This window comes from Anolis sagrei, chromosome 3 (genome assembly GCF_037176765.1).
Source record: "Anolis sagrei isolate rAnoSag1 chromosome 3, rAnoSag1.mat, whole genome shotgun sequence".
In the NCBI taxonomy this organism is placed as follows: domain Eukaryota; kingdom Metazoa; phylum Chordata; class Lepidosauria; order Squamata; family Dactyloidae; genus Anolis; species Anolis sagrei.
The window spans coordinates 1,135,954-1,162,993 of record NC_090023.1 but is presented as its reverse complement, the minus strand read 5'-3'; the positions used below and the strand labels follow the sequence as shown (position 1 = coordinate 1,162,993).

At 49.1% G+C, this 27,040-nt stretch overlaps 2 protein-coding genes across 5 annotated transcripts; one reads left to right on the top strand and one right to left on the bottom strand.

Moving 5' to 3' along the window:
• Positions 1–2,478: 2,478 nt before the first annotated feature.
• On the bottom strand, positions 2,479–24,453 carry ARFIP2 (ADP ribosylation factor interacting protein 2). Of its 4 annotated transcripts, none has more exons than XM_067466381.1 (8): positions 24,129–24,453; positions 15,885–15,993; positions 15,471–15,566; positions 15,119–15,240; positions 12,710–12,931; positions 10,129–10,286; positions 7,708–7,882; positions 2,479–5,294 (listed from the first exon to the last, which is right to left on the bottom strand). In XM_067466381.1, exons 1-8 carry the CDS (start codon positions 24,240–24,242, stop codon positions 5,139–5,141), a joined length of 1,152 nt encoding a protein of 383 aa, XP_067322482.1. In that variant the 5' UTR covers positions 24,243–24,453; the 3' UTR covers positions 2,479–5,138. The 4 variants fall into 4 exon arrangements, with proteins under 4 accessions (XP_067322482.1, XP_067322484.1, XP_067322485.1 ...); XM_067466383.1 differs by lacking the exon at positions 24,129–24,453 and adding an exon at positions 23,980–23,991; XM_067466384.1 differs by lacking the exon at positions 24,129–24,453 and adding an exon at positions 22,191–22,209.
• TIMM10B (translocase of inner mitochondrial membrane 10B) lies at positions 24,451–26,984 on the top strand. The gene is made up of 3 exons (XM_060771355.2): positions 24,451–24,535; positions 26,581–26,676; positions 26,782–26,984. The coding sequence occupies exons 1-3, from the start codon at positions 24,500–24,502 to the stop codon at positions 26,944–26,946; spliced, it is 297 nt and encodes a 98-aa protein (XP_060627338.2). The 5' UTR covers positions 24,451–24,499; the 3' UTR covers positions 26,947–26,984.
• Positions 26,985–27,040: the final 56 nt, after the last annotated feature.

Here is a 27,040-nt window from a genome sequence, read left to right as displayed (position 1 = left end):
ACCACAATTCAAGAGAGATGTTGACAAGCTGGAATGTGTCCAGAGAGGTCGACTCAAATGTTCAAGGGTCTGGAGAACAAGCCCTATGAGGAGCGGCTTAAGGAGCTGGGCATGTTTAACCAGAAGAAGAGAAGGCTGAGAGGAGATATGATGAGGGCCATGTATAAATATGTGAGAGGAAGCCACAGGGAGGAGGAGGGAGCAAGCTTCCTTTCTGCTTCCTTGGAGACTAGGACGCAATGGAACAATGGCTTCAAACTACAAGAGAGGAGATTCCATCTGAACATTAGGAAGAACTTCCTGACTGTGAGAGCCGTTCAGCAGTGGAACTCTCTGCCCCGGAGTGTGGTGGAGGCTCCTTCTTTGGAAGCTTTTAAACAGAGGCTGGATGGCCATCTGTCAGGGGTGATTTGAATGCAATATTCCACCATAAATATAGCAGAGTGCCAGAAGCAAACTTCAGAAGCAGCAGAAACCTAGGTGTGGTGAGCTAGGATAGGCTTGTATTGTCAAAGGCTTTCATGGCTGGAATCACTGGGATGTTGTGAGTTTTCCAGGCTGCCCGGCCCTGCTATTTATTTCATTTATTATTATTTACTATATTTATATACCGCCCCTCTCAGCCCAGAGGCGACTCGGAGCAGTTCGACAACTCGGAGTGGTTTTCCGAGTCGCCAAAGCATGTTCCAGAAGCATTCTCTCCTGAAGTTTCACCCACATCTATGGCAAGCATCCTCAGAGGTTGTGAGGTCTGTTGCAAACTAGGCAAGTGGGGTGGATATATCTGTGGAATGTCTATGAATATTGCATCCACCCCTTAGTGTTATTTGTTGGGCAAGTGGGCTTATTAGCAAAAGATCCTCCTCATAAATGTCAGCAGAGTAAGTTATTAGCGGCAGCAGCAGCAGCGTGACCCAGCACCAGAAGCCCAAAGTGATGAAAAGAACACAAACATACAACCCAATGTTATCTCTTCCTTGGGAGGCTTTACTCTATAGCAAAATAATATGGTTGCACTGTTTACAAGACCAAGGTTTCCACAACTTAAATAAAGTCCTTTATACTTCCTTCTTTGCTTCCACGCTGGGCTTTTTTCTCATGCAGATAAGCAGATTCACTCTCACAGAGATTCTTCTCACACCAAACTTACACAGGAACTTCACACAGTAGCTTTACACACAGCAATCTTCACACCGAGGCCTTCCTCACACTGAGGTTTACTTCACACTGAGGCCTCTCTCGCACTGAAGCCTCTTCATACTGAGGGCAACTAAAACTGAGGTTAAACAGATTCGCTCTCACAGAGCCTCTTCTCACGCTGAAGTTGCACAGGAACTTCACACAGTTGCTTTACACACAGCAGCCTTCACACTGAGGCATTCCTCACACTGAGGTTTACTTCACACTGAAGCCTCTTCATACTGAGGGCAACTAACACCGAGGTTAAACAGATTCACTCTCACAGAGCCTCTTCTCACACTGAAGTTGCACAGGAACTTCACACAGTTGCTTTACACACAGCAGCCTTGACACCGAGGCCTTCCTCACACTGAGGTTTACTTCACCTTGAAGCCTCTTCATACTGAGGGCAACTAACACTGAGGTTAAGCAGATTCGCTCTCACAGACCCTCTTCTCACGCTGAAGTTGCACAGGAACTTCACACAGTTGCTTTACACACAGCAGCCTTCACACTGAGGCCTTCCTCACACTGAGGTTTACTTCACACTGAAGCCTCTTCATACTGAGGGCAACTAACACTGAGGTTAAACAGATTCACTCTCACAGAGCCTCTTCTCACACTGAAGTTGCACAGGAACTTCACACAGTTGCTTTACACACAGCAGCCTTGACACTGAGGCCTTCCTCACACTGAGGTCTCTCACACTGAAGACTCTTCATACTGAGGGCAACTAACACTGAGGTTAAACAGATTCGCTTTCAAAGAGCCTCTTCTCACACCGAACATACACAGGAACTTCACAGTAGCTTTACACATAGCAGCCTTCACACTGAGGCCTTCCTCACACTGAGGTTTACTTCACGCTGAAGCCTCTTCATACTGAGGGCAACTAACACTGAGGTTAAACAGATTCGCTCTCACAGAGCCTCTTCTCACGCTGAAGTTGCACAGGAACTTCACACAGTAGCTTTACACACACCAGACCTTCCCAGACTGAGACCTACTAACACTGAGGTATTTCTCCCACTGAGGCCTTCTTCACACTGAGGTTTGCCTCACGCTGAGTCCTCTCTTATACTGAGGCCTTCTCACACTGGTTGCGACCCCATAAGCTCTGAGGATGCCTGTCATAGATGCAGGCAAAATGTCAGAAGAGAATGCTTCTGGAACATGGCCATACAGCCTGGAAAACCCACAACAACCTAGGATAAACACTGTAGTCAGAACTTGAGGTTCTTGGACCCCCGATCCCACCCCACTCCAGACTGGAAAAGGGCCCCCAGAGAAACCACATGCTTTCCTTCAGGACGCCGCACTTTTATTTCCTTGCCACCCTTTTGTGATTGTCTCCAACATGATCACCTCACGAATAACGCCATGATTTCTTCTGACGGAGAATCATGCTGATTTGACCCAAACAGAACAGAGTACGGGGGTCTCCAAGGGGAGGGGGCACAACAGAGCAGAGGGACACAGCTGACCTTCCCTCCTCCCCAGCCAAGGTCCAGAAGGGCAAATGCTGACCCTCCCCTCCGGAAACATCAGGCAAGGGCAAACTCTGGCCTTCCGTCTGGGAGTTTTGGACTTCGGCTACTGCAACGTGGGTATGCTGATGATCCCTCGATTGCCTGAAATGTCTAGTTCCAAGAGGACAAAGGCATGGGCCAACTTCGACCCGCCCTCCTTCCAGGTGTTTTGGGCAACTCCCACTATTCCTGACAGCCTCAGGTCCTTCCCTTTCCCCCCTCGGCAGCCTCGGTCCCTTTCCTTTCCCCTCTCGGCAGCCTTGGTCCCTTTCCTTTTCCCTCTCGGCGGCCACTTTCTCTTTCCTTTCCCCCCTCGGCGGCCTCGGTCTCTTTCCTTTCCCCCCTCGACGACCTCGGTCACTTTCCTTTCCCCTCTCGGCGGCCTCTGTCTCTTTCCTTTCCCCCCTCGGCAGCCTCGGTCTCTTTCCTTTCCCCCCTCGGCGGCCTCGGTCTCTTTCCTTTCCCCCCTCGACAGCCTCTGTCCCTTTCCTTTCCCCCCCTCGGCCGCCTCGGTCTCTTTCCTTTCCCCCCTCGGCGGCCTCGGTCCCTTTCCTTTCCCCCCTCGGCAGCCTCCATCCCTTTCCTTTTCCCCCCTCGGCCGCCTCTGGCCCTTTCCTTTCCCCCCTCGGCTGCCTCGGTCCCTTTCCTTTCCCCCCTCAGCAGCCTCGGGCCCTTTCCTCTCCCCCCTCGGCGGCCTCGGTCTATTTCATTTCCCCCCTCGGCAGCCTCCGTCCCTTTCCTTTTCCCCCCTCGGCTGCCTCGGTCCCTTTCCTTTCCCCTTTCGGCAGCCTCGGGCCCTTTCCTTTCCCCCTCGGCAGCCTCAGTTCCTTTTCCCCCCTCGGCAGCCTCGGGCCCTTCCCTTTCCCCCCTCGGCAGCCTCGGTCCCTTTCCTTTCCCCCCTCGGCAGCCTCAGTCCCTTTTCCCCCCTCGGCAACCTCAGGCCCTTTCCTTTCCCACCTCGGCCACCTCGGTCCCTTTCCTTTCCCCCCTCGGCAACCTCAGGCCCTTTCCTTTCCCACCTCGGCCGCCTCGGTCCCTTTCCTTTCCCCCCTCAGCAGCCTCTGTTCCTTTCCTTTTACCCCCTCGGCAGCCTCGGTCCCTTTCCTTTCCTCCCTCGGTCCCTTTCCTTTTACCCCCTCGGCGGCCTCCGTCCCTTTCCTTTTCCCCCCTCGGCTGCCTCGGTCCCTTTCCTTTCCCCTTTTGGCAGCCTCGGTCCCTTTTCCCCCCTCGGCAACCTCGGGCCCTTTCCTTTCCCACCTCGGCCGCCTCGGTCCCTTTCCTTTTCCCCCCTCGGCTGCCTCGGTCCCTTTTGTTTCCCCCCTCGGCGGCCTCGGTCCCTTTCCTTTTCACCCTCAGCTGCTTAAGCGGCTGAGGGGGGAAAGGAAGGGGCCTGAGGCTGTCGGGAATGATGGGAGTTGACGTCCAAAACACCTAGAGGGCCCAATTTTGCCCATGCCTGGGATAAGAGGGGACAATGCATCAGTCTTAACTAATAGGAGGGACCCACGTTCAGAGCAGGGGGGAAGCGAGGGAGGGGGCTAGAGACCCCCTTTGCCTCCCCCTCATTTTCAGGAGGACATCATGGAGTCTCTGTGGGTTGTACCGTTTATTCCGGAGTCTTTACAAGGGGGGGAGGGGGTCCACAGACGGCGCAAAGGGAGCCCCGAATGAAGCCTGGAGCCCCCTCCCCAGAGACTGGCCATGATATACATATCTCTTTCTCTCTATATATAACCTATCTATCTATATACAGACGCGCGTGCGCTCCTTCCGCCCCAGTCGCGTTTGGTCCATGGTTCCTGGGGAGGGAAGAAGGGGGGGCACTTCCTCCCTGCTGTCCCCCCTCCCCTTTTGCAGGAGAGGGCAAGGGGTCTGCCCTCCCCAGACCTTTGGGAGATGGAAGACCCTCAGCAGCATATATGCCCCTCCCTCATTATAATAAAAATAAAACACCAGGAAGTAGCAGCCAAAAAGGGGGGGGGGAGAAGAGGGAAAAAAGGAAGTTGCCCCCCCCTCCCAGACTGAGGAAGCTGAATGTGGGAATGCTGGAATGAGAGTCTGCGGGGCCAAGGAAGGCGCCCCCTCCCCACTGAAAAAAGCCTTGGGCACTTGGGGGGGGCCAAAGGGGAGGGAGGGGGTCATGCCCCCCTCCCCTCCCACTCGGAGTGTGTCTAAACGAGGAATGCTCCCACGCTTGGCCTTCTGGGAGGGAGGGGCTCAGGGAGCAAAGGAAAGGGGTGTCATCATCACTTTGCCCCCCTCCCCAAATAGCAAGAGAGGGGAAAATAGGGGGGGGGGTTGACTTCTGCGCTGCGGCCCTCCCGGGCTTCAGATGAGAGTCCAGGTCCATGAGGGGGAGGGGGAGCCAGGGCCGGAGGTGACCGCCCACCGCACGGCACATGGTGGGGCGAGGCCACAGAAGGGGGGGCCTCACTGCTCCTCCAGCCAGGAGGGCTTCTCGGCTCCGGGGCTCTTCAGCCGGATGTTGAACTGCTTCAGCGTCTGCTCCAGCTGCGTCTGGTTGCCGGCAAAGTAGGCCGAGATGGCGTTGTGGAAGAGGAGCAGCTGCTTGTGCATCACCTTCACCTGGGGGGGAGGGAGAGATTTGATAAAGGTGGATTTGATATGTGGGAATGAATTGAGTTTACTTTTCAGTTCTCATTAGCAACTTTTAATTACAGCCCAGCAAGCAGGTAGTTAGTCATTGAAGGCCTTAATATTATACTTTCAGTTCTCATTAGCAACTTTTAATTACAGCCCAGCAAGCAGGTAGTTAGTCATTGAAGGCCTTAATATTATACTTTCAGTTCTCATTAGCAACTTTTAATTACAGCCCAGCAAGCAGGTAGTTAGTCATTGAAGGCCTTAATATTATACTTTCTGTTCTTATTAGCAACTTTTAATTACAGCCCAGCAAGCAGGTAGTTAGTCATTGCAGGCCTTAATATTATACTTTCAGTTCTCATTAGCAACTTTTAATTACAGTCCAGCAAGCAGGTAGTTAGTCATTGCAGGCCTTAATATTATACTTTCAGTTCTCATTAGCAACTTTTAATTACAGTCCAGCAAGCAGGGAGTTAGTCATTGCAGGCCTTAATATTATACTTTCAGTTCTCATTAGCAACTTTTAATTACAGCCTAGCAAGCAGGTAGTTAGTCATTGCAGGCCTTAATATTATACTTTCAGTTCTCATTAGCAACTTTTAATTACAGCCCAGCAAGCAGGTAGTTAGTCATTGCAGGCCTTCAATATTATACTTTCAGCTCTTATTAGCAACTTTTAATTACAGTCCAGCAAGCAGGTAGTTAGTCACTGCAGGCCTTAATATTATACTTTCAGTTCTTACTAGCAACTTTTAATTACAGTCCAGCAAGCAGGTAGTTAGTCATTGCAGGCCTTAATATTATACTTTCAGTTCTCATTAGCAACTTTTAATTACAGTCCAGCAAGCAGGTAGTTAGTCATTGTAGACCTTAATGTTATACTTTCAGTTCTCATTAGCAACTTTTAATTACAGTCCAGCAAGCAGGTAGTTAGTCATTGCAGGCCTTCAATATTATACTTTCAGCTCTTATTAGCAACTTTTAATTACAGTCCAGCAAGCAGGTAGTTAGTCATTGCAGGCCTTAACATTATACTGGTGTCTCCAAAATTGTTAGCTCCTCTCATTCATGCTTCCAATTTTGGAGACACCAGTATAATATCAAGGCCTGCAATGACTTACTACCTGCTTGCTGGACTGTAATTAAAAGTTGCTAATAAGAACTGAAAAGTAAACTCTGATCAAAACTGTGACAATGGTAACAGAAATGTTGACAATGTTAAGAAGGAAGTCAAAACAAGGCTAACACCAATCAAGAAGAATCAACATCTGGCCAGGAAACCGAGATGCCTTCTTAGCCCTCAGGCGACTCAGGACGGTTGACAGAGGCAACGATTCGATGCCCAAGAACATCACAAAACATTAACACATAGTATAAAACCAAACGAAAGTAATAAAAACACAAGATATTTGCGTTATCTATCTCATATGGAACGACCAGCTATCCAATCTTTTCCTGTAGAATTCTGAGAAATGTAGTTCAGGGAAACCAAGGACCTCTCTAGCTGCAAACTCCAAAAGCTCTGCCCTGAACTACATTTCCCACAATTCTGCATGAGCAATTGGCAGGCGACAGCCTCTGTTTGTTTATTTATTTATTTATTTGGGGCTTCTCTATCCCGTCCTATCTCAACCTCTGTTCTGTAATGATGGTGGGCCGGAGGTTTAGCACAGCTGGTAAATCATCAGCAATGATTAGACCTATCAACAAAAAGGTTGCAAGTTCGAAGCCCCGGGTTGGTGTGAGCTGCCAACTGTAAGCCTAGCTCATTGTTTACCTAAGCAATTCATAAACAGCTTTAGCTGTGATTAGAGAACTTAGGTACTGGGCGACCAAAAGGAAGGTAGTGAGAATGCTGGGCGACCAAAAGGAAGGAGGAAGTCCTGATGGCTCTTCGTCATACAGGACAGTGCAACAGCACCCCCGGGACTAGAGCCCAACCTTCCTTCTGTTGGCACCTCCTTCTGTTCTGTCTTGTCTTTGTATTCTTTATACAAAGCAGGATTGAATGTTTGCCGTGGACGAGTACTGTGATCCACCCTCAGTCCCCTTCGGGGTGAGAAGGGCAGAATATAAATAAAGTATTGTTGTTTTGTTGTTGTTGTTGTTATTATTATTAAAAGGTCCAGGGAGAGTGCATTGCGTGCCTCACTCATTATCATTATCATTATTATTGTTATTGTTAAAAGGTCCAAGGAGGGTGCATTGAAAGTCCCATTCACTATTATTATTATTATTATTATTATTATTATTATTATTATGAAAAGGTCCAGGGAGAGTGTATTGAGTGCCCCACTCACCCTCCCTCGCGCCCCATGGCAGGATAGGGGTCAGTTGGGTCAGAGTGGACCGCACCCCCACCCCCACCCCCGCCCGCCCACCTGTCCTACCGCACCTTGTTCTCCTCCAGGAACTTGAGCTTGACGGCCACGTCGGCCCGCAGCTTCTCGTACTTGGCGCGGTGGGCGTGGAAGTTGGCCTGGGCGGCCTCCAGCCGGCAGAAGGTCCCTGCGTCCCGGGGCCCCAGGTTGGCCTCCTCCAGGTCCGTGCGGTAGGCGTCGTACTCCAGCCTGGACACACAGAGAGCGGGGAGGCGGGGGTCAGCGGGTGGCACCGGACCGCACCGGACTGCTCCCCCCCACCCCAGGAAGAGGCCATGTCCTATCTGTTCATGCCACCGCCTCACATGGTTAGCTCACGCTTGGTCAGTCAGGTGTAGTTTCTCAGAGAGGGACTTGTTATCCACCAAGAGCAAAAGTAAACACTGAACACTGGGATGCATTCTAGAAGATGCCGGGCCAAGTCCAGTGGAGCTGACCGCATTGACGAGGCATCTACTGGCCCGAGGCCTTTCCCATTTGAAAGGTGGACACAGCGGAGAAGATGAGGCCGTGTTTTGGTCGCTTAACCAATGAGGAAAGGGACCACAAAAGAGGGCATTTGGACCAACGGGATTGACTCAAGCAAAATGGTAACAATGCTATAAATCGTTTTCTGTCGCAGATGCACCTACACTTTCTCACTAAGGCCTTGTCAGAAATATTTAAAATTTACTGGGTATTTTGGACTCACAGAACTGTGAGTCGAGCACTGAAAGAGTGAGTAAGTCAAAGGGAGTGAGTAGGTCCTAAAGAGAGTGAGTAGGCCGAAGCCTACTAAAGTTAGTGGGCCGAAGCTAGTGTCGTCCTCAGGAGAGCGAATAGGCCAAAGCCTGTCAGAGTCAGTGGGCCAAAGCTAGTGTCTTCCTGAGAAGAATGAGTAGGCCTATTAGAGTTGCTGGGCCAAAGCTAGTGTCGCCCTCAGGAGAGTGAGTAGGCCAAAGCCTGTTAGTTAGTGGACCAAAGCTAGTGTCATCCTGAGGAGAGTGAGTAGGCCGAAGCCTGTTACAGTGAGTGAGCCAAAGCTAGTGTCATCCTGAAGAGAGTGCGTAGGCCAAAGCCTGTCAGAGTGAGTGGGCAAAAGCTAGCGTCTTCCTGAGGAGAGTGAGTAGACCAAAGCCTGTTAGAGTCAGTGGGCCAAAGTTAGTGTTGTCCTAAGGAGAGTGAATAGGCCAAAGCCTATTAGAGTTAGTGGACCAAAGCTACTGTCGTCCTGAGGAGAATGAGTAGACCGAAGCCTGTCAGAGTCACTGGGCCAAAGATAGCGTCTTCCTGAGGAGATAGAGTAGGGTTTGTTTGTTTTTTGTTGTGTCAGGAGCAAGTCGCTTTTGGTGTGAGAGAATTGGCCAAAGCCTGTTAAGAGTCAGTGGGCCAAAGCTAGTGTCGTCCTGAGGAGAGTATGCCAAAACCTGTTAACAGTTAAAGGACCAAAGCTAGTGTCGTCCTGAGGAGTAGGCCAAAGCTTGTTAGAGTTAGTGAGCCAAAAGCTAGTGTCGTCCTGAGGAGAGCAAGCAGGTTGAAGCCTGTTAGAGTCACTGAGGAGAATGAGTAGGCCGAAACCTGTTAGAGTCACTGGGCCAAAGCTAGTGTCGTCCTGAGAGAGTAGGCGGAAGCCTGTTAGAGTCAGTGGGCCAAAGCTAGTGTCATCTTGAGGAGAGCAAGCAGGTTGAAGCCTGTTAGAGTAACTGGGCCAAAGCTAGTGTCGTCCTGAGGAGGGTGAGTAGGCCGAAGCCTGTTAGTCAGTGGGCTAAAGCTAGTGTCGCCATGAGGAGAATAGGCCGAAGCCTGTTAGTGGGCCAAAGCTAGTGTCTTCTAAGGAGAATGAGTAGCCGAAGCCTGTTAGAGTCAGTGGGCTAAAGCTAGTGTCATCCTGAGGAGAGTAGGCCAAAGCCTGTCAAGAGTCCGTAGGCCAAAGTTAGCGTCTTCCTGAAGAGAGTGAGTAGGTCAAAGCCTGTCAGAGTCAGTGGGCCAAAGCTAGTGTCATCCTGAGGAGAGTGAGTAGGCCGAAGCCTGTGAGTGTTACTTTGCCTCAGTGAGGTAGCTCCTCAGTCTGCGTGAGGAGGCTTCTCTGTGAGGAAGGCCGAGTATGAGAGAAGCCTCATGTGAGAAAGCTCCAGCTTCTATGTATTTGTTTATTTGTGTTGTGGACACCTTGTCCTTGTAAATAGTGCAACCATATTATTTTACTACAAAGACAATCCTCCTTTGGAAGAGAGAACATTCATCTCTGTGTTTGTGTTCTTCTATCACTTTGTGCGACTGGTGCCGGGTCTCGCTGCTGCCGATATAAGTGACTCTGCTGGACATTTATGAGGAGGGTCTTTTGTTAGTAAACCCCCTCGTCCAACGGGCCTTCCTTCCTCAAGTGGGCTTATTTTGAGACAGCAAAGGCCTCTCAATGACCAGTGTCTTTCTTTGCCCCCCCCCCCCCGGTATACCTGGCCGTCTCGTACAGCTTGACCGTCATGAGGGTGTCTTCCATGGTCTTGTTGACCAAGGTGTTGATGCTGGAGACGAAGAAGTTCACGGCCCCCAAGAGAGTCTCCCCGTTCTTGCAAAGAAGCTTCTGGGTCTCCGCGTTGTAACCAAACTCCTCCTGCGGGCAGCCAATTGGGGGGGGGGGGTAGAAATGGGGTGGTGGGCTGCTCAGGGACTGTTGGGAGGGGGGAGCCCCCAGACCCCTCACCTGGACACTTGGACACCATGCATACCTCCCTCCTGCAGCTACCTTTTAGGGGAGAGAGGGACCCCCTTCCCCAAAATAGGGTGCTGGGCTTTATTTTGGGAGACATGGGGAGAGGGGCCTCTTATTTATTATTATTATTTCTTATTTCTGGTCTTTGTACCCCGTCTCTTCTCCACCCCTGAAAGGGGGGGGGGGACTACTCAGAACAGCCTACATTAGCAACGGTACAAGGCCGCTACATCACAATTACAACAATATACAATCAAATACCTAAACATTCAATCAATTACACAATCATTAAAACCAGTACATGTAGCATTAGTTAAAACAATAAGGCAAAATCACAACGTCATCTGACGCAACGCCATTCCGGTCAATGTCCACTAAGGTGCAAATTACGTCTGCTGCCCAAAGGCCTGGTCCCAAAAGCACAATTTTATTTTTTCCCCTAAAAGCCAGGAGGGATGGAGTTGATCTTATCTCATTTGGGAGTGCATTCCATAGGCGGGGGGCCACTGTTGGGGTTCAGCCTGAGTTTGAACCTGATTCTCGGTTTGTACCTCCTGATGCTAATGAAAATGTACTTCTTGATGTCAATGATCCTGAAATTAGTGACAATGCTCCTGAAATTAGTGAGGAAGAAACTTCTGTGGATTTGGAAAATGAAAGTACCAGTGTTCATGAGAATGTTTCAGAGGGAAGCCATGACCTTTCACTCCCTTCTGCACCTGGGAACCTTAATGGGAATAGAAGGGGCCAGATCTGGCAAGACAGGAGTAAATCACTCAGCTTGCGAAGGTCTTCCAGATTAAAGGAAATACAAACAAGGGCTTCAAAGCAGGGAGGCGTTTCACGAAACCAATTCCTCGGCTTTAAGTGCCTTCCGCCGGGCTGACTTTCTCAGTTAAGGCATCGTTTTAGATTGATGAAGACCTTGGCAGTTCTCTCGGTTTCCCTGGCCATCGTCTTGAAAGATTTCTAGGACACCAAGTACGGTTAGTGGATTGCTAACAGGTCCCAGTATGTTACAGTGTGGCTTTGGGTTTTGATCTTGTTCATGGACATTCATGTTTGCTGATTTTGCTGTGGCTTTTGACTTGCATTTTTCCTTTATTTTGTAACCATTTTTCTTCAATAAAAAAGGATTGTTTTTTCAGTCAAGTGTGGTGGATAGTTACCTTAGGGCCTCGTTCCCTGCTCTGGATTACAACTGCCACAGCTGAGAAGGCCCTGTCTCTCATCCCTGCCAAACGCATTTGCGATGTTGATGGAAGCGAGAGCAAGGCCTCCCCGGATGATCTTAGATTACGAGGTGGGACGTAGGGATGGATGCGTTCGGACAAGTAAGCTGGGCCAGAACCATATAGAGCTTTATAGGTCAAAACCAGCACTTTGAATTGGGCTCGGAGGTGAACCGGCAGCCAGTGGAGCTGGCATAACAGGGAGGTGGTATGTTCCCTGTATGTCGCCCCAGTTAGTAATCTGGCCACCGCCCGTTGGACTAGCTGTAATTTCCGAGCCGTTTGTAATTTCTGAGCTGTAGTTTCCAAACAGTCTTCAAAGGCAGCCCCACGTAGAGTGCGTTGCAGTAATCTATTCGGGATGTAACTAGAGCGTGGACGACCGTTCCCTGTCTGGGACTGTGAAAGAGAAGCCTTGGTCAGCTACACTTTAAGCCACGCAAGCCCTGGATGGCCTACTCCAAAGAATTATTGTAGTCAAGCCTTTGATTGTGCTTGTACCTGATCTCTCTGGGGATTCTGGCCCTGTTAGTCAGCCTGATGACACTAGGTCTGCAAGGATGTACGAGAGTGAGTAAGAGATTTTAAGTCCTGAAAACGAGCAGTCTCTGTCTGAAGGCCACATTCCCGTTAAGTCAGAAAACAGAACTGATCTCAGAGCATGAATGTGGACAGACTAATGAGCAGTTAGATAGGAGACTTACGTTCCGTCAACACAGAGCTTCTCGGGAGTGTTCTTGAATCCCATGTTTGGGTGTATTCTGCTTCTGTGTTCCTGATTTTGGATGCTACTCGTGTACTTTGAATTCTGTGGATTATTCCTGATATTTGGACTTTAGTTTATTCTATTTTGCTGAATTGCTCTTCATATACATTCTTCAATAAACTGTTTTGCTGGTTTACCTTGGACTAGAGTGTGTGTTAAGTACAGAGGTGATTCCCAACTTTGGAGTGCAACAAAGGTCTCCTAATCTGCCCAGCAACTGTACCTGTCCAGCAGCTTAAAGGACCCCCAAATTGCCCGAAAGGTGCCCCCTCCTTCCTCCATTCTGGACACCCCCAAGACACACGCACACACACGAACTGGCTCACCTGGAGCTCTGGGGACTTCTGGCTGAGGTCGGAGAAGGCGTCTGCCAAGGCGTGCTGGGTCTGGACCAGGCTGTAGAAGTGGTTGGTGAGGGCCCGCGCCAGGCCCAGGACGCACTCGTACTTGCGCTTGGTGTCGCGCAGCAGCTCGATCTGCGTCTCCAGCTCCAGGTCCACCGTCCGAGATCCACGGCCAAAGCGCTCCGACAGCAGCTGCTTCGTGCACTGAAATATTTGGGGGGGGGGGGGGGGGAGGGGACACAGGACAGGGGAATTGTTGAGAATTGAGGCCATTCTCAGGTAAAATGTGGACACGTGGGATGTTTTCATTGCTTGACCAATGAGTAAAAGGACTACGAAAAGGGTAAGGGACGGAGCCTTTGGACCAAGAGGATTCAGGCCTGTAGAAATGTGGAAAGATGTACATGCTGGGGAACTTTTCAAAAGCTACCTGTGTCAGGAATATTAAGTATTAGCTAGGTATTTTTGATTACAAAACTGCGAGTCAACCACTGAAAGAGTGAGTAGGCCAAAGCCTGTTAGATTTAGTGGGCCAAAGCTAGCGTCATAGAATCATAGCGGAGTGTGAGGAAAACCTTTGTGTGAGAGAAGTCTCGTCCTGAGGAGTGTGAGGAAAACCTTTGTGTGAGAGAAGCCTTGTCCTGAGGAGTGTGAGGAAAACCTTTGAGTGAGAGAAGTCTCGTCCTGAGGAGTGTGAGGAAAACCTTTGTGTGAGAGAAGTCTCGTCCTGAGGAATGTGAAGAAAACCTTTGTGTGAGAGAAGCCTCGTCCTAAGGAGTGTGAGGAAAACCTTTGTGTGAGAGAAGCCTCGTCCTGAGGAGTGTGAGGAAAACCTTTGTGTGAGAGAAGCCTCATCCTGAGGAGTGTGAGGAAAACCTTTGTGTGAGAGAAGTCTCGTCCTGAGGAGTGTGAGGAAAACCTTTGTGTGAGAGAAGTCTCGTCCTGAGGAATGTGAGGAAAACCTTTGTGTGAGAGAAGCCTCGTCCTAAGGAGTGTGAGGAAAACCTTTGTGTGAGAGAAGCCTCGTCCTGAGGAGTGTGAGGAAAACCTTTGTGTGAGAGAAGCCTCATCCTGAGGAGTGTGAGGAAAACCTTTGTGTGAGAGAAGTCTCGTCCTGAGGAGTGTGAGGAAAACCTTTGTGTGAGAGAAGTCTCGTCCTGAGGAATGTGAGGAAAACCTTTGTGTGAGAGAAGCCTCGTCCTAAGGAGTGTGAGGAAAACCTTTGTGTGAGAGAAGCCTCGTCCTGAGGAGTGTGAGGAAAACCTTTGTGTCAGAGAAGCCTCGTCCTGAGGAGTGTGAGGAAAACCTTTGTGTGAGAGAAGCCTTGTCCTGAGGAGTGTGAGGAAAACCTTTGTGTGAGAGAAGCCTCGTCCTAAGGAGTATGAGGAAAACCTTTGTGTGAGAGAAGCCTCGTCCTGAGGAGTGTGAGGAAAACCTTTGTGTGAGAGAAGCCTTGTCCTGAGGAGTATGAGGAAAACCTTTGTGTGAGAGAAGCCTCATCCTGAGGAGTGTGAGGAAAACCTTTGTGTGAGAGAAGCCTCGTCCTGAGGAGTGTGAGGAAAACCTTTGTGTGAGAGAAGCCTCGTCCTGAGGAGTGTGAGGAAAACCTTTGTGTGAGAGAAGCCTCGTCTTGAGGAGTGTGAGGAAAACCTTTGTGTGAGAGAACCCTCGTCCTGAAGAGTGTGAGGAAAACCTTTGTGTGAGAGAAGCCTCGTCCTAAGGAGTGTGAGGAAAACCTTTGTGTGAGAGAAGCCTTGTCCCGAAGAGTGTGAGAAAAACCTTTGTGTGAAAGAAGCCTCGTCCTGAGGAGTGTGAGGAAAACCTTTGTGTGAGAGAAGCCTCGTCCTGAGGAGTGTGAGGAAAACCTTTGTGTGAGAGAAGTCTCATCCTGAGGAGTGTGAGGAAAACCTTTGTGTGAGAGAAGCCTATCCTCATGAAGCCGGAAAGCTGGAATGTTAAATTGCCTCTGCATCCGTCTATATATGTTATATATCTAACTGGCATTGAATGGTTGTAAAGAGAGGGGCCAAGAAGAGAGTGCCATCTTGTCTTCAGTGTCATCATTTAGGAGCCCCTCCCCACAACACCAACTGCTACTCTGGGACCAGAGTAAAGAGAGAGGTCTAGGAAGATATTGGATTTATTTTATTTATTGTATATTGCTTGCAAGCTGCTCTGAGTCCCCTTCGGGGTGAGAAGGGCGGCATATATATGTCATAATTAAATAAATAAATGTATATGTGCATTGTAATCCACTCTGAGTCTCCTGCGGGGTCAGGTTGGGGGGTCAGGGGGGAGGGTCAGGTGTGGGGGCCCTCCATCTCTCCACTTCAGAACCCCCCCCCATTTCTTCTCTCCCCCCCCACCTGCCACCCGCCATAGTCCCCTCACCTTGTAGGTGTTGATGCCCCACTTCTTCATGATGTCGAACTTCTCCACGGCCACCCCCCTCGCGGCTGCCTCCTCCCCGGTCATGGGGGGCGCTGGGTGCGGTTGGTGGTGCAGGCTGGAGCCTGCGAGGCAGAAGCAAGGAAGTGGGGAGGGGTCCTTAGAAGAGAGCGCACGGATCACCCCTTCCTCCCTTGCAAAACCAAAACAAAGCCTAGCATGATGAGAAGCTGATGGAGGATGAGGAGATGGGACTCAAGGCCAGGGACACCCCCCCTCTGATTCCTTCCCAGACCCCCCCCCCGAAGCCCAGAGAGCCCCTTCCCCCAATGAAGGGAGGAAGGGGGGCAAATACCTGTGGAGGGGTCGGCCTGGCTGGCCATCCGGATGGCGGCTGATGGACTGGGGGAGATGAGTGGTCCTCGCGAGGGGAGGGGCAGAGAGAGCGCGCCTGGAGGGGGGAGGGGTGGGTGGGTGGGGGCCCCAGGGGAGGGGGGCAGGAGGGGTGTGGTGGCGCAACAGACAGATGGACAAAGAAGATGAAGGCATGGAGTGGTAGCAGCACAGACAGACAGACCAACCAGAGAGATGACTGCAAGGAAAGTGGCCCCCCACTTTGGGGTCCCGCATTAGGCTTGGGGGAGAGTGGGGTGGACCTCCAAGGGAGGGCCCCTCGCTGGTGGCTGTCTAGCCCAAGTCCCCCCACTACGGAACCCCAGTCCAGCCAGCTGACCAGCCGGGCCCAGGTAGGCCCCACGGCGGCCCCCACCTTTCATGGCGCTGGTGGGGATGATGCCCTCGGCGGTGCCGCCGTACCCCCCGGACACGATGCTGGTCTCGTTCAGGTTGGGCCCTGACACCATCACCTGCTGCAGGTCCTGCGGAGGAGAAGGAGGAGGGTTAGGAGGAAAGACTGGGTGGTCCTGGGGGTCCCGTCTAACTCTTTGTTATGCTAATTACAATGGTGTTTTCAGGAGAACCATAACAGATGATGGCGTTCGACCACAGCCACCTAGTTCAGAAGGTGTCCAGAGATGGGCAAAGGGATGGTCCCTTCCTGCCTGGCAGGAGAGGGTTCGACCGGAAGGTCTCGAGGAGTCTTCCAGTTGAATGATGCCATGACAAGGCGTGTGGGGAGGGGCTCCTGCACCCACGAGGGGCATCGGAAGAGCCTTTGCCACCTTCCTCCGAGGCTGTGGTCGACCTGCAAAGGCTCTGGCATCAACCAGTACAGGTGGTCCCAGTGGTAATAATGGGCACACTGGGTGCCGTGCCAAAAGATCTCAGCCTCATTTGGAAACAATAAACATCGACAAGATCACGATCTGTCAATCGCAAAAGGCCACCTGACTTGGATCTGCACACATTATTCGAAAATACATCACACAGTCCTAGATGCTTGGGAAGGGTCTGATGTATGCTCCAATACAACAGCCAGCAGAGTGATCTTGTTTGCTGTTGTTGCAATCCAGAGCAGGGAACGAGGCCCTAAGATAACTCTCCACCACACTTGGCTGTGAAAAACAATCCTTTTTTATTGAAGAAAAATGGTTACAAAATCAAGGAAAAATGCAAGTCAAAAGCCACAGCAAAATCAGCAAACATGAATTTAAATGGACAAGATCAAAACCCAAAGCCACACTGCAAAATACTGGAACCTGTTAGCAATCCACTAACCGTACTTGATATCCTAGAAATCTTCCCAAACTATGGCCAGGGAACCGGGAGAACTGCCATGGTCTTCATCAATTCTGAAACGATGCCTGAACTGAGGCAATCAGCCTGGCGTATTGCAATTAAAACTCAAGAATCGGTTCCGTGAACCGCCCTTCTGTTTTGAAGCCCTTGTTTGTATTTCCTTTAATCTGGAAGACCTTCGCAAGCGGAGTGATTTACTTCTGTCTTGCCAGATCTGGCCCCTTCTATTCTCATTAAGGTTCCCAGGTGCAGAAGGGAGTGAAAGGTCATGGCTTCCCTCTGAAACATTCTCATGAACACTGGTACTTTCATTTTCCAAATCTACAGAAGTTCCTTCCTCACTCATTTCAGGAACATTGGCATTTTCCAAACCTACAGCAGATTCTTCCTCACTAATTTCAGGAGCATTGGCATCAAAAGGTACATTTCCACTAGCATCAGTAAATATACTTTCATTAGCATCAGGAGGAACAAACAGAGAATCAGGTTCAAGTTCAAACTCAGGCTGAACCCCAACAGCTGTGGACTCATCTTGTTGTGTATAATAATAATAGCAGTAGTAATAATAGGTGCCAAAAGATTTAAGCTAGCATTGGAAACAATATACATTGACAAGATCACGATCTGTCAATCGCAAAAGGCCACCTGACTTGGATCTGCACGCATCATTCGGAAATACATCACACACTCCTAGATGCTTGGAAGTGTTTGACTTGTGATTTTGTGATACGAAATCCAGCATCTAGATCTCGTTGGCTGTGACATGCTGTGTTTTTGTGTCAATAGAATAATAATAATAATAATAATAATAATAATAATAATAATAATACATCACACAGTCCTAGACGCTTGGGAAATGTTCGACTTGTGACTCTGTGATATGAAATCCAGCATATAGACCTTGTTTGCTGTGACATACTGTGCTTTTGTGACAATAAATAATTTATTATTTATTTATTTCACAGTTTTCTATACCGAGCTTCTCAACCTCATTGAGGGACTCAGCCCGGTTTCCAGCCATAAAAACATATACACTCATAGAATCCTAGAATCAAAGAGTTGGGAGAGACCCCCTGGGCCATCATCCAGTCCAACCCCATTCTGCCAAGAAGCAGGAATATTGCATTCAAAGCACCCCTGACAGATGGCCATCCAGCCTCTGCTTAAAAGCTTCTAAAGAAGGAGCCTCCACCACACTCCGGGGCAGAGAGTTCCACTGCTGAACGGCTCTCACAGTCACTCATTAAAATATCATATATCACAATTACAAAAACAACTTTAAAAACACTATATATAAAACTATAATACATCACATGGTCCTAGACGCTTGGGAAGGGTTCGACTTGTGATTCTGTGATACGAAATCCAGCATAGAGATCTCGTTTGCTGTGACATGCTGTGCTTTTGTGTCAATAGAATAATAATAATAATAATAATAATAATAATAATAATAATAATACATCACACAGTCCTAGACGCTTGGGAAGGGTTCGACTTGCGATTCTGTGATACGAAATCCAGCATCTAGATCTTGTTTGCTGTGACATGCTGTGCTTTTGTGTCAGTACAATAATAATAATAATAACAACAACAATAATACATCACACAGTCCTAGATGCTTGGGAAGGGTTCGACTTGTGAGTTTGTGATACAAAATCCAGCATATATACCTTGTTTGCTGTGACATAGTGTGTTTTTGTGCCAGTAAAGTAATAATAATAATAATAATAATAATAATAATAATAATAATAAATCACACAGTCCTAGACGCTCGGGAAGTGTTCGACTTGTGATTCTGTGATACAAAATCCAGCATCAAGATCTCGTTTGCTGTGACATACTGTGCTTTTGTGTCAGTACAATAATAATAATAATAACAACAACAATAATACATCACAAAGTCCTAGACGCTTGGGAAGGGTTCGACTTGTGATTCTGTGATACGAAATCCAGCATCATTTGCTGTGACATACGGTGTTTTTGTGTCAATAGAATAATAATAATAATAATAATAATAATAATAATAACAATAAATCACACAGTCCTAGATGCTTGGGAAGTGTTTGACTTGGGATTCTGTGATACGAAATCCAGCATCTAGATCTCGTTTGCTGTGACATGCTGTGTTTTAGTGTCAGTACAATAATAATAATAATAATAATAATAATAATAATAATAATAATAATATCAAACTGCAAAGACTGTGGCAAAAGCCAGTCAAGGGGGTCCCAGTGGTGATCAGCACACTGGGTGCAGTGCCTCAAGACCTTGGCCTGCACTTAAACACAATCAGTGCTGACAAGATTACCATCTATTAGTTGCAAAAGGCCACCCTACTGGGATCTGCATGTATTATGCGCTGATACATCACACAGTCCTAGTCACTTGGGAAGTATCCAGCGTATAATCCAATACAACAGCCAGCAGAGTGATTTTGTTTGCTGTGAACTCATCTTGTATGTGTATCAAATAATAATAACAATAACAACAATAATAATAACAACAATAATAATACTATAATGATTATTAAACAAATACAATATATCACACCAGGCCCATAGCCAGGATTTTGATTCAGGGGGGAGCGGGGCTGGGGATCTACCCTAGCAAACCTTTTGTATCGTTACCCCAATAATACCCCCTCTGTGCATCTGGGATATATGGAGCATGGTGATCAGATCACGATATGAATAAACATAACAGTTTAAATAATGTACCAGTAAGGCCTTTTCGCGAACCACCATGAGAATTTCGGGGGGAGGGGGGTGAAGCCCCTCAAGCCCCCCCCCCCCCCCCCCCCGCTCCAGCTATCACACAGTCCTAGATGCTTAGGAAGTGTTTGACTTGTGATTTTGTGATACAAAATCCAGCATATATACCTCGTTTGCTGCGATAGCGACATACTGTGTTTTTTGTGTCATTAGAATAATAATAATAATAATAATAATAATAATAATGAGCTGACATGATATGAGGATTTAAAGATCAAACTGCAAAGACTCTGGCACAATCCAGTCAAGGTGGTCCCAGTGGTGATTGGCACACCGGGTGCAGTGCCTCAATTTATTTATTTATTTCAAACATTTTTATCCCGCCCTTCTCAACCCCTGGGGGGGGGGGGGGGGAACGGACTCAGGGCGGCTTCCAATTGGCAATAATTCAATGCCGCATCATAAAATACAGAATAACAAATATAACAATTAAACACGAACATTAATAAATATAGATTAAAACAGTATACATACACTCTGATTAGCGATTGCCCGCCTGGTGGCTGTTGAGCTAGCCATCTAGTAATGATTACTCCGCTTAACTTATCCAAATCCTCTTCCATGCCAGAGTCAAACATTATCCATTGCCTGGTCCCACAGCCACATTTTCACCTTTTTTCTAAAGGCGAAATGTCAGGAGGAAATGCTGCCAAACCACAGCCATAATAATTATTATTTTACCGACACAAAACCACAATATGTCACAGCAAACGAGATCTCTATGCTAGGTTTCGTATCACAAAATCACAAGTCGATCCCTTTCCCAAGTGTCTATGACTGCGTGATGACGACTGACCATTGTAATTATATGACTGTATTTTGCCTTTTATTGTTTTACTGTAATTTGGAATACGATGTTTTTAATGATTGTTGTAATATTGATGTTGGAAACCGGCCTGAGTCCCTCGATGGAGGTGAGAAGACCGCTATACAAAACTGCCAAATAAATAAATGTATCAGCGCATAATGCATGCAGATCCCAGTAGGGTGGCTTTTTGCAACCAATTGATGGTAATCTTGTCAGTGTCGATTGTGTTTAAGTGCCGGCAAGACCTTGGCCTGCACTTAAACACAAGTGGCGTCAACTGCAAAAGGCCACTCTATTCAGATCTGAATGCATTATTATTCGATACATCACACAGTCATAGACACTTGGTTCCAGACTAAGCACAACCCTGGAACACCTCAGCAAGCGAGAGTCCAAAAGTGGCAGGCTCAAACCCAGAACTGATACCAGATGAGAGACTCCCCCCTGGGCACACAGAGGACTGGGCGACTTGGAAGGCGCTGAACAGACTGTGCTCGGGCACCACGAGATGCAGAGCCAACCTCCAGAAATGGGGCCACCAAGTGGAATCCTTGACATGCGAGTGTGGAGAAGAGCAAACCACTGACCACCTGCTACAATGCCACATGATGCACCAGGGAGGACCTTCTTGCAGCAACACCAGAGGCACTCCAAGGGGCCAGATACTGGTCAAAGGACATTTAACCAACTACCAAACTCACAAGTTGTGTATTTTGTCTGTTTGTTTGCTTTGTTCTGTTAGAAATGTAATATAATTAACTGGTTGCCCTGACACGACAAATAAAATAAAATAAAATAAATCATCATCATCATCATCATCATCATCTATATCCTGCTTTATCTCTCCCAAATGGGACTCAAAGCAGTAATAATAATAATAATAATAATACTTAATAATATTGTTATCATATATATTTATACCCCACTTTATCTCCAGCCCATCCCGTTTGGATATCAGCCAGCACATCAACGACTTAAATCTAGAAATAGTTTTCTAAGATCTACAGAGACATTCGCTGGAACCCCTCAGCAAGCGAGAGTCCAAAAGTGGCAGGCTCAAACCCAGAACTTCAACCAATGGCTGATACCAAATGAGAGACTCCCCCCTGGGCACATGGAAGACTGGGCGACTTGGAGGGCGCTGAACAGACTGTGCTCTGGCACCACGAGATGCAGAGCCAACCTTCAGAAATGGGGCTACAAAGTGGAATCCTCGACATGCGAGTGCGGAGAAGAGCAAACCACTGACCCCCTGCCACATGCACCAGGGAGGATCTTCTTATAGTAACACCAGAGGCACTCCAAGTGGCCAGAGACTGCTCAAAGGACATTTAACCAACTACCAAACTCACAAATTCTGTGTTTTGTCTGTTTGTTTGCTTTGTTCTGTTAGAAATATAATATAATTGACTGCTTATTTATTTTATTTATTTATTTGCTTTATTTCTATACCGCATTTTTCAGCCCAAAAAGGCGACTCAATGCAGTTTGCTTGCCGTGAAACGACAAATAAATAGACACTTAGGAAAGGGATCGACTTATGATTTTGTGATATGAAACCTAGCACAGAGATCTTGTTTGCTGTGACATATTGTGGTTTTGTGTCAGTAAAATAATAATAATAATTATGGCTGTGGTTTGGCTGCATTTCCTCCTGACATTTCACCTGCTATTCGAGCACCACCACAACACCAATAATAATAATAATATTATTAAAAGTAATAAGGGTCCCTGCTTAACCCCTCCCCACCCCCACCCCCCACCCAATCTCCCCAGGTAAGCCCCTCCCTCCATTCACCTGCTCGAGGCCATTATCCTCTGAGTGGTAATAATAAGTGTCCAATAATAATAATAATAATAATAATAATAATAATAAGTGTCCATCGTGTGACCCAGTACAACAGCCAGCAGATTGTCTGCTGTAGTGTTATCCTGTTGTGTTTCTAATAATAATAATAATAATAATAATAATAATAATAATAATAATAAGTGTCCAATGTGTAATCCAATTCAACAGCCAGCAGAGTGTCTGCTGTGGACTCATCTTGTTATGTTTCTAATAATAATAATAATAATAATAATAATAATAATAATAATAGTCCTAGGCACTTGGGAAGTGTCTGACATGTGGACTCATCTTGTTGTGTTTCAAATAATAACAGTAATAATAATAATAATAATAATAATTCAACAGCCAGCAGAGTGTCTGCTGTGGACTCATCTTGTTGTGTTTCAAATAATAATAATAATAATAATAATAATAATAATAATAATGTGTCCGACATGGGATCCAATGCAACAGCCAGCAGAGTGTCTGCTGTGGACTCATCTTGTTATGTTTCTAATAATAATAATAATGATAATGATAATAATAATAATGTATTGTGGAAAGCTTTCACGGCTGGAATGACGGCTCTCTTGTGTGCTTATCCAGGTTGTAGGGCTGTGGTCTGGCACCATTTCCTCCTGACATTTCGCCTGCTATTCAAGCACCACCACAACACCAATAATAATATTATAATATTATAATATTACAATAATAATATTATGACTATGAGTAATAAGGGACCCTGCTTGACCCCTCCCCACCCCCAATCTCCCCAGGTAAGCCCCTCCCTCACTTGTGTGCTTATCCAGGTTGTAGGGCTGTGGTCTGGCAGCATTTCCTCCTGACATTTCACCTGCTGTTCGAGCACCACCACAACACCAATAATAATATCATTACTACGAGTCATACGGGTCCCTGCTTGACCCCTCCCCACCCCCCACCCACCCAACCTCCCCAGGTAAGCCCCTCCTTCAATTCACCTGCTCGAGGTCATCATCATCTGAGGGACCCCCACCACCCCCCACCCAATCTCCCCAGGTAAGCCCCTCCCTCAATTGTGTGCTTATCCAGGTTGTAGGGCTGTGGCCTGGCAGCATTTCCTCCTGACATTTCGCCTGTTATTTGAGCACCACCACAACACCAATAATAATAATACTATTAATGGTAATAAGGGACCCTGCTTGACCCCTCCCCACCCCCACCCCCACCCCCAGCCCCCATCCAATCTCCCCAGGTAAGGGCTGTGGTCTGGCAGCATTTCCTCCTGACATTTCACCTGCTATTCGAGCACCACCACAACACCAATAATAATACTATTACTGAGAGTAATACGGGTCCCTGCTTGACCCCTCCCCACCCCCCCCACACCCAACCTCCCAGGTAAGCCCCTCCCTCAGTTGTGTGCTTATCCAGGTTGTAGGGCTGTGGCCTGGCAGCATTTCTTCCTGACATTTTGCCTGCTACTCAAGCACCACCACAACACCAATAATAATATTATTACTACGAGTAATACGGGTCCCTGCTTGACCTCTCCCCATCCCACCCACCCAACCTCCCAGGTAAGCCCCTCCCTCAATTTACCTGCTCGACCGCCCCCCACCCCCCCACCCAATCTCCCCAGGTAAGTCCCCCCCTCAATTCACCTGCTACCCCACCCCCTACCAACCCAACCTCTCCAGGTGAGCCCCTCCCTCCATTCCCCTGCTACCCCACTCCCCACCCACCTAACCTCTCCAGGTGAGCCCCTCCCTCAATTCACCTGCTCGAGGCCATCATCTTCTGAGGGACCCTCACCCCACCTCACCCCTCACCCACCCAATCTCCCCAGGTGAGCCCCTGCCTCAATTCCCCTGCTACCCCACCCCACCCCCACCCACCCTCTCCAGGTGAGCCCCTCCCTCAATGCACCTGCTCGAGGCCATCATCCTCGGAGGTGGTGGAGGGTCCCATCCGCCGGGAGTCTCCGTTGCCGTGGATGGGGACCTCCATGGTGGCCGCCTTGCTCATCAGCCCCTCCGTCATCCTGGACGAGGAGCAGGAGGGGGACAGGTGAGCTTGTGTACCTGCCTCCCAGGTGCACAGGTGCGCTCTAGGCCCCTCCCTCTTCCTTCCCTCCCTCTCTCCCGGAACTGGGGCCACGTCGCCTTCCTCCTCCTCCTCCTCCGCCGCCTTGGGCCCCCGGGAGGACCGGAAGCGACGTCACGGCGGCCCCAGGGTCGGGGGGAGAGAGAGGAAGGAAGGAAGGAGTCAAGGGGGAAGCAAAGCGGAAGTGACGCAGGATGGCGGAGAGCGAGCAGCAGCAGCAACTGCGCAGCGTGAGTCTTCCCAAACAAGGGGGCGGGGCTTCCCATCCTTCCCTCCAGGCGCTTTGGACTACAACTCCCACAATTCCTAACAGCCGGGACGGCTGTTAGGAATTGTGGGAGTTGTAGTCCAAAGCGCCTGGAGGGCCCAAGCTAGGCCTTGCTTCCCTAACGCTTGGGCATTGTGGGAGTTGTAGTCCAAAGCGCCTGGAGGGCCCAAGCTAGGCTCTGAAGGAGATCTTTGCTTTCCTAACACTCTGGAATTGTGGGAGTTGTAGTCCAAAGCGCTTAGAGGGCCCAAGCTAGGCTCTGAGAGAGGGCTTGGCTTTCCTAACACTTGGGGATTGTGGGAGTTGTAGTCCAAAGCGCCTGGAGGGGCCAAGCTAGGCTCTGAAAGAGATCTTTGCTTTCCTAACGCTTAGGGATTGTGGGAGTTGTAGTCCAAAGCGCCTGGAGGGCCCAAGCTAGGCTCTGAAAGAGATCTTTGCTTTCCTAACGCTTGGGGATTGTGGGAGTTGTAGTCCAAAGCGCCTGGAGGGCCCAAGCTAGGCCTTGCTTCCCTAACGCTTGGGCATTGTGGGAGTTGTAGTCCAAAGCGCCTGGAGGGCCCTAGCTAGGCTTTGCTTCCCCAACACTTGGGCATTGTGGGAGTTGTAGTCCAAAGCGCCTGAAGGGCCCAAGCTAGGCTCTGAAAGAGATCTTTGCTTCCCTAACTCTTGGGGATTGTGGGAGTTGTAGTCCAAAGCGCCTGGAGGGCCCAAGCTAGGCTTTGCTTCCCTAACACTTGGGGATTGTGGGAGTTGTAGTCCAAAGCGCCTGAAGGGCCCAAGCTAGGCTCTGAAAGAGATCTTTGCTTCCCTAACTCTTGGGGATTGTGGGAGTTGTAGTCCAAAGCGCCTGGAGGGCCCAAGCTAGGCTTTGCTTCCCTAACACTTGGGGATTGTGGGAGTTGTAGTCCAAAGCGCCTGGAGGGCCCGAGCTAGGCTCTGAAAGAGATCTTTGCTTCCCTAACACTTGGGAATTGTGGGAGTTGTAGTCCAAAGCGCCTGGAGGGCCCAAGCTAGGCTCTGAAAAAGATCTTTGCTTCCCTAACTCTTGGGGATTGTGGGAGTTGTAGTCCAAAGCGCCTGGAGGGGCCAAGCTAGGCTTTGCTTCCCTAACACTTGGGGATTGTGGGAGTTGTAGTCCAAAGCGCCTGGAGGGCCCAAGCTAGGCTCTGAAAGAGATCTTTGCTTCCCTAACACTTGGGAATTGTGGGAGTTGTAGTCCAAAGCGCCTGGAGGGCCCAAGCTAGGCTTTGCTTCCCTAACACTTGGGGATTGTGGGAGTTGTAGTCCAAAGCGCCTGGAGGGCCCGAGCTAGGCTCTGAAAGAGATCTTTGCTTCCCTAACACTTGGGAATTGTGGGAGTTGTAGTCCAAAGCGCCTGGAGGGCCCAAGCCAGGCTCTGAAAGAGATCTTTGCTTTCCTAACACTTGGGGATTGTGGGAGTTGCAGTCCAAAGCGCCTGGAGGGCCCAAGCTAGGCTTTGCTTCCCTAACACTTGGGGATTGTGGGAGTTGTAGTCCAAAGCGCCTGGAGGGCCCAAGCCAGGCTCTGAAAGAGATCTTTGCTTTCCTAACACTTGGGGATTGTGGGAGTTGCAGTCCAAAGCGCCTGGAGGGCCCAAGCTAGGCTTTGCTTCCCTAACACTTGGGGATTGTGGGAGTTGTAGTCCAAAGCGCCTGGAGCGCCCAAGCTCGGCTCTGAAAGAGATCTTTGCTTCCCTAACACTTAGGAATTGTGGGAGTTGTAGTCCAAAGCACTTGGAGGGCCCTAGCTAGGCTCTGAGAGAGGAATTTGCTTTCCTAACAGTCGGGAATTGTGGGAGTTGTAGTCCAAAGCGCCTGGAGGGCCCAGCTGGGCTCTGAGAGAGGGATTAGCTTTCCCAAAACTGGGGGATTGTGGGAGTTGTAGTCCAAAGTGCCTGGAAGGCCTGAGCTAGGCCTTGCTTTCCTAACACTTGGGGATTGTGGGAGTTGTAGTCCAAACGTCTTATCTGTCTCCTTCCTGTTCCAGCTGCGGGACTTCCTGCTGGTCTACAACCGGATGACGGAGCTCTGCTTCCGGCGCTGCGTCCCGGGATTACTCCAGCGAGGCCTAGACGGGAGCGAGGTGAGGGCAAAAGGCGCCGGAAGTGCGGGGGAAAACCACTTCCTGTGGCTTCTTCCGCCATTCTGATCCCAGCGGTGCCTCTCTTTCCCTCTCTCTCTATGGCAGGAGGCGTGCCTGGAGGGCTGCGCGGGGAAGCTGGTCCGCTCCAATCAGCGCCTGATCTCGGCCTACGTGCGCCTCATGCCAGTCTTGGTCCAGCGCCGCCTGCAGGAGGGCGGGCCCGCCAAGCCGGAAGGGGAGGAGCCTCCCACGCCCGGAAGTGGGGACTGAAGCAATGCCCTTACTCAAATACAAACGCCTTTTCCTCCTCCAAGCCTCCTCATTGGTTGAGCTCACCCAAAGGGGAGGGACATCCTCTGCACGG

Coding starts and splice junctions, on each gene's coding strand:
- ARFIP2 (XM_067466381.1), bottom strand. CDS start 24,242: ATGACGGAGGGGCTGATGAGCAAGGCGGCCACCATGGAGGTCCCCATC. Junction 15,994..24,128: donor AGGATGATGGCCTCGAGCAG/GTGCATTGAGGG, acceptor TCTCCTCCGCAG/GACCTGCAGCAGGTGATGGT. Junction 15,567..15,884: donor CCCCACCAGCGCCATGAAAG/GTGGGGGCCGCC, acceptor TCCCCCCTCCAG/GCGCGCTCTCTCTGCCCCTC.
- TIMM10B (XM_060771355.2), top strand. CDS start 24,500: ATGGCGGAGAGCGAGCAGCAGCAGCAACTGCGCAGC. Junction 24,536..26,580: donor AGCAGCAGCAACTGCGCAGC/GTGAGTCTTCCC, acceptor TTCCTGTTCCAG/CTGCGGGACTTCCTGCTGGT. Junction 26,677..26,781: donor GAGGCCTAGACGGGAGCGAG/GTGAGGGCAAAA, acceptor TCTCTATGGCAG/GAGGCGTGCCTGGAGGGCTG.